Raw genomic sequence first — 7170 nt, forward strand, 5'->3', positions numbered from 1 at the left:
CATAATATACTTGCAGATATCTCCAATCTGATTTCGTACTAGTACAATTGTAATTGCAGATATCTCTAATTGTCATTCTGAGTAGTCGAATTATAATTATGACTAGTCAAAATATAATTAGAGATATCTCTAAATATACTTATGGAGTCAGAACAAAGATTTAAATGCTAAAAAGGCTTGCCATAGAGAGCGCTTCTCACTGAACAGCGCAGCAGCGATGACGTAAGCGTGCCGAGGCCCGATATGGTGTGAGTACGGCCTTAGAGTTAATACATTAGTAAATGTATAGGCAAACATTTGAGATAAGACAGTGTTTCAACCACGTTCCTTTAGGACCACCAGCTCTGCACATTTTCCATGTCTCCTTAACCAAACACACCTGATTCAGATCATCAGCTAATTAGCAGAGACTGGAAGACCTGTACTGGGTGTAAAAGACAAAGGAGACATCCAAAACATGCAGTGTTGGCAGTTCTCCAGGAACATGGTTGAGAAACACTGATATAAGGCATACAGTATAGCAAAGGAGACATTTGCAAAATATTTGGTGTCTAATTAAATTTTAAAGTATAAATAACATGTTATTGTGAAGAGGAAAACAGTGAGCTTGATTAAAGAGAATAATTCAGGTTTGCTGTTAATTTACTCAATCTCAGGCCACTCAAGACTTTTAACTGAAACATTGGGGCTTGATAACTCAAAAGTCAATGGCTATGTTTAGGGTAGTGTGGAAAAAAAGAAAGAAAAAGAAACACAGACAAAACAAATCTAATACTCTGCTCTTGATGTTAAATAAAAAGTCTTATAAAGTGAAACTGTGCAAGAAACTAAACCTTTTTTATTACCTTTATCATCATAATTTATTACCTTTACGCATCATAACATGTAATGACATTAACATTGTTTTGCCTGTATGTATACTTTTTACTCCTAAAGTGTAAAGTGTGACCGCAGACTTGCAAGAATCACGAAAGACCACAGTTTCAGCCAAACATTTTCTTTAGTGTTCTACTTTATTTTACAAAAATGAAATTGGTTGAACTTTTCTTTTAAATTAAATTAAATTTTACTTTAAATTGAATATACTTCAAGTGACAAAACTTTCACAAAAAAAGGCAAAATGGCAAACTACATCTTACATTGGAATCAGAAAATGGGTTTTTATTTTACTATGCAAAACAATGCACAGAAAGTAATAGGTTTACAGAAAATAAAGTAAACAGTGACAATCAGATCTTAGTATTTTATTGGTTTCCATTGTATATGAATACAGTTCTCTTGCAAATTGTACAGTTTTTATGGTGCAGCTTTACGAAATCAACAACAATCAACATTTAAGGATATGAATCAACATGAGAAAAAGAAATTGTTAGGTACTTTATAAGCAAAACCAACATTTGTGAAGTAGGGAAATTCAATTTAAAAATTTACTTTTGGAGAGTTTTTTGGTTCATTTAATTAAAATAGAAACAATAATAATACTAATAATAATTATTATTATTATTGACATTATTGGTCTGTTGTGTGACCATTAATTTCACATATCATTTGTTAAATTCACTTGCCATTTGTTTAAGCCATCTGACTTTCTTATTAATTAATAGCTAATTTTCATTTCGTCTTTGTATTTAAATAAATGTATATATTTGAGAATCCTTTGCCCTGAGTAGAAGCTTGTGGTGGGAAATATATATATACATACAGTTGTCAGGATTTGAAGTGGATTGTCACCTTTCATCAAATATCAAATTCATCCCCAAACTATTGAACAGAACCCATACTTCTTCTAGGACAATTTTGAAAAATATTTTTAATTCACGTTGAATGCTGACTACTGTATACATATATAAATCAAGCTCCATTATCTGTACAATTTCATTTCCTCTGTTCAAGAAATACCTCTCATTTTGATTCAGCAATGGCTTTAGAAATGGCTGACTAACTTATACATTTAGCAATCCATCTGAGCCATAGGACTCAACAGCTTGTCCCACACCTCCACTTTTACGATCGCCCTGCCCATAGGACACATGGTGGCCCTGATGTCTAGGTTTTTACCCTCGAAGTTAATGCCTGACCCATTGGCCTCCTCCCTCACAAAGCCGTGCTGGTTCTTTTGATAGTACATTTCTTTATAAAGTGCCTGGTCACACTCTTTTCCTTTAGGGTAGATGCCCACAGCAAACCAATTTTTATACAGATTGTAGTCCCAAGGGACAGAAAACATGATGGCCAGGGTCTCAGTGTAGTCATTTCTTCTTCGCTCGAACAGGTCGTAGGTCAGAACCCCCACGCTGCCAGTGGCATGTGCAGCGCTCTTGCTGAAAGTACACACTTCAGTCTTGAGGGGGCGGACTGTGGGCTGAGGTGGATTGGAGGTTTCACCGTTCTCTAGATAAACCCTGTGGGATTTATACACATCAGTCATGAGGGTGTTGTAAATTGCGCATGGTTCTGTGACATTTAATAGTATAAGTAGTCTGTGAATAGTGTGTTCACAATGAAAACTGAAAGCCACTGAATAAAAAAAAAAAAAAGAAAAGTGGAGCGTTGGACACTTCATGTTCTCAACTGTCATAGCTTTCCTTACATAGCAGATGGGCAGAGGTTATCAGACAAAATAATACAGTTCTTAAATTCATAGATGATAAGGTTGACAACAGCACGAAACAAAATGTACATTATTTGAAGAATTTGGGATAGTATGATGGACATTTTCATTGCACATTGGAGAAAAAAAAGTGTTTTTGAAATTGATTTAAATTTGCTTTGCAAGAAAATAAAATTAGTTAATTAAATGTTTCTTTGAAATAAGTATGACATTTACTGGGTAAAAACAGTTTTTGCACCACATGTTTTTAGTGGCACAATTCATACAAAACACAAATGAAAAATCTGTCATCATTTCCAAAGTTCACACCTAACTGATGATTGATAATGAAGCGTGTTTGGCATGCTGTCCTGAGAGAGAGCCCTGAGCTCATAAGATTCTCGAGCCCAGGGCTCCCTCAAGTTTGCAGGGCAAGAGGGGAGTTTGAGCTCAGGTAGATCACGAAAACTCCCCTGCTGTTTATAGCTATTGAACAATTAGGGATTGCTATGAACTACTTATTAGGAGCACATCTATGGTGGAGAATTGGATTAATCAACTAACCACTGGGCCATCATGCCACCCATCTAGGAAAGAAGGAAGAGTAGGGGTGAAGGGGGATTCTTCAAAACAAAGATGACTGTGGTATGGAACTTAGGTTATTTATTTATGACTTATGCTGCGTTCACACCAGACGCAGAAGAAGCGTCAAGCACGAGTGATTTACATGTTAAGTCAATGCAAAGGTGCGAATAGACATCATGCGACGCGATATGCGCAAATGCGGCAGCGCGACTGACACAATTTGCGCGAATGAAGCAGCGGGAGTTGAGAGCGTTTTAAGTGATTGATGCGCTTAACATGCATATCGCACGAAATGCTCAAGTCCAAAAATCTGAACTTCAGCGGACATTCGCACCGCATTAACCAATCAAGACCTTGCTCTTGTGGGGGCATGATTATGACATAGCACCTGTTGTTAGTGTCCCAGGGGGAAACCCTACTACAGACAACAGTTCATCAAACTAGACTCGGCTCAGTCAGAAACACAGCTGAAAGCCTCCATCATCCAGATTAAGTTTCTGGAGGAGTTTATGAACTCACAGAAATGGGTGCACCTCTGAAAGGATCTAATGGACTCGGACACAGCTCCAAACACATCGATGCTGATTTTCAGCCTTCAAAAAGCACATAAACAGCTACTTTCGCATGGGACAGCCATGATCAATCATAAGCAGGTCATCCTTTCGAAATTAGTTATAAATAAACTTAATTTAGTCTCCCTTATATTGTTCCAAAGTAGTGTAATTTAAGATATTTTAAAGAATATATAATCTTTTTTATCTATAAGTCTAAAGTCAACAGGGTGCCAAACAACATGGTTATGGACTAAAAAGAAAATATATTTTGCTTTCGGCGATGCAGTGGCGCAGTAGGTAGTGTTGTCGCCTCACAGCAAGGTCACTGGTTCAGTTGGTGTTTGTGTGGAGTTTGCATGTTCTCCCTGCATTGGCTTGGGTTTCTTCCGGGTACTCCAGATTTCCTCACAGTCCAATGACATCCGGTACAGGTGAATTGGGTAGGCTAAATTGTCCTTAGTGAATGAGTGTTTGTGTGAATGTGTGTGTGGATGTTTTCCAGAGATGGGTTACGGCTGGAAGGGCATCCGCTGCGTAAAAATGTGCTGGATAAGTTGGCAGTTCATTCCGCTGTGGCGACCTCGGATTAATAAAGGGACTAAGCCGACAAGAAAATGAATGAATGAATATTTTGCATTCCAGAGAAAAAAAAAAAGGTTATAGAGGTTTGGTGTAGGATAGAATGACAGGAGTGAGAGTCCATTATTTATTTATGTTTAGAAATGTGTTGAAATGTTTTTTTCTCTCCGTTAAGCACAAATTTTTTTTTGGGGGGGGGGGGGGGATAAACGGCTAATAATTCAGAGGGCTAATAATTCTGACCAACTGTATATGGGTTGAAAATGAAAAGTATAACTTTAATGCTTTTCCCCATATGAGTCCAGTTTAGTTTAACACAAAACACAAATAACTAATGCACACTAACAGAAGACGTCCAATAAAATGTCATTAAGTAAAACAGTATTTCATATAGCAAAAAACCTGTCAGCCATATTTAGAAAAAGAATAATTAAATGACACATAAAATGATTACAGTTAAAGATCACAGTGGAACCACAAAATACTAATTAATCATGCATCTAAATCTATATACTTATTTAGATTTTGTCCAAATGTCAGTATGTATGTTAGTATAATTTTATACTTTTATATATTTGATTAAGTACAGGTTAGGATAGGTGTGCTGTTTCATTGTGACATAAATATACACTGAATGATAATAGAACATGTAGTAATGAAATTTTATTTACAAAAAAATTATTTATCAAAGTAAACACTTTAACTGCATTTAGTATGTTTTACGTGTATGGAAAATCACTCAAAGAATTAGAATTAAACATGGGAACAAAAATGTCTGACCCATATACACCTTCAGACACAAGTTTCAGTTTTGAAAGCTTAGTTTAATGTTAGTTTTGGTCTCACTTTGGGTTGAGGAAGCAGTAGTTGTTTGTCAGGTTGGTGATCTCTACGGTGGCGTGTCTCCTGCTGCTCACGTTGGCAGCCACCGCCTCGGCAGACTCAGTCATGATGGCGAATGATAGATCTGATTGATGGCTGAAAGCACTGAAGAAGAGGGACTGTGGGAGAAAAGAAGTCTTCAGTAAAAAAAGAACTGGAATTGCAGTTTTGTTTGCACTATATCAGTGCTGTGAAAAAGTTATTAAGTGACATAAAGTTTGCTTTTTTACGTTAAATGTCTTTTATTTGAACTGCTGTGTTGAATTCAGTATTTTAATCCTGCTGTGTGGTGTGTGCGCACACACTTCCGTATAAATCAGACTGGCATTAAAGTTCATGTTGCACTTCTTAAGTTAAAAGTTCTTCTAATATAATTCAAAATGTTAACAAGTGGAATAAAACAGGGGGATCGTAATTACACAAATCAATCTTTAACTCAAAACCCATTTTCCCCATAGCAGTTTATAATACCTGAATATTTAAAGGTATGAAATAGAGTTTCTCAAATGCCCATACTAAATCAACTCTCTTGTTATGTTATGTTATAATTTTAATATGGAAATAAACGGATGCATTAGCATTTACTTTAGATTATTTAGTTATGATTATTAAGAATATTTCGTCTCTATAAGAATGAAGGCTTACCTCTGTGTGTGCTGCTCAGTAACGGTGCGTTCTGAAAGAGTCACTGCATTTTCATGATCAGCAACAGGCACAGTACATACCCATCTCCAAAAAAAAAGCATGCTTATTCAAATTAAGCACACACCCACTTTCAACACACATGCAAGCACACACCATCATCATTGACACTGGTGGGAAATGTTGCTAGACCAGGAGAGTGAAGTTACCCGCACAAACTTGTTTCACAAATGTTATACAAGATTCAGACAATTAAATATGTTTGTGTTAACATTTGACTTGTTGATGATGAATTGTAACGTCTTTGCTTATCACGTAACTTTAAGCAAGAGTTGGGAAATGTTTTGGATTTATGATTTTATTTACATATGCAATAACATGAATGTACACAACTGTACACTTATGATTTCCCATTCCAGTAGTTTCTGTGCTCTGTTGTATTGGCCACAGTGAGACTTTGACTATAGTGAAGTCATGTTCAACAGTTCTCTTTAAAATAGTGTATGAGCTTTGTGAACTCATCACAAGATGAGTCAACTGTGGTCATAAAGGGATGGAGATGGTCAGCAACAATACTCTACAGCCTATCTAGGGTGATACTGTATGAAAATCCCCCCTAATCCTTTACATCAGCAGCAGCCTATAGTGCAGGATGGATCTAAGCTTTCATGTTGTTCTGAGCCTACCACACGAATGTCACAACACAAATCAAGACTCAGCAGATCAGACTAACTTTATTCATTTCATTTTCCTTCGGCTTAGTCCCTTTATTCGTCAGGGGTCGCCAAAGCTTAATGAACCACCAACTTATCCAGCATTTTACACAGTGTATGCTCTTCCAGCTGCAACCCAGTACTGGGAACACCCATACACTCTCATGTGCACACACATACACTACGGCCAATTTAGTTTATTCAGTTTACCCAGCACATGTCTCAGGACTGTGGGGGAAAGCAGAACACCCGGAGGAAACCCATGTGAACACGGGGAGACCATGCAAACTCCACGCAGAAATGCCAACTGACCCAGCTGGGAATCAAACCAGTGACTTACTGTGAGATTTACTAACCACTGAGCCAGCATGTCGCAGTCAGACTAACTTTATTATATATATATATATTATATTGTTCAATGCGGGTGAGACTGTTTGAATTGAAGCCTCAGTTTGATGTTTTCAACTGAAAGTATTGTGCTTTTCTGCTGCTATAGCGCATCTGCTTCTAAGTTTGGTGTGTTGTGTATTTTTTGCAGATCTTGATTGTAATGAATAATTATTTGAGTTATTATTGAATCATTCCCCTCTGATTTCTGGCCTAAACATGACATTTTCACCTAATG

The 7170-nt window shown here is 36.9% G+C and overlaps 1 protein-coding gene across 1 annotated transcript; it reads right to left on the reverse strand.

Annotated features, from left to right (window-relative positions):
* Nucleotides 1-998: 998 nt before the first annotated feature.
* On the reverse strand, nt 999-5913 carry apnl (actinoporin-like protein). Its single transcript, NM_001293671.2, is given in 3 exon segments — nt 999-2402; nt 5155-5309; nt 5836-5913. Coding segments are annotated over 2 exon segments (555 nt in total). The 5' UTR covers nt 5259-5309; nt 5836-5913; the 3' UTR covers nt 999-1951.
* Nucleotides 5914-7170: the final 1257 nt, after the last annotated feature.

The sequence above is a fragment of the Danio rerio genome, chromosome 3 (assembly GCF_052040795.2).
Source record: "Danio rerio strain M-AB ecotype USA chromosome 3, GRCz13ab, whole genome shotgun sequence".
Lineage (NCBI taxonomy): Eukaryota > Metazoa > Chordata > Actinopteri > Cypriniformes > Danionidae > Danio > Danio rerio.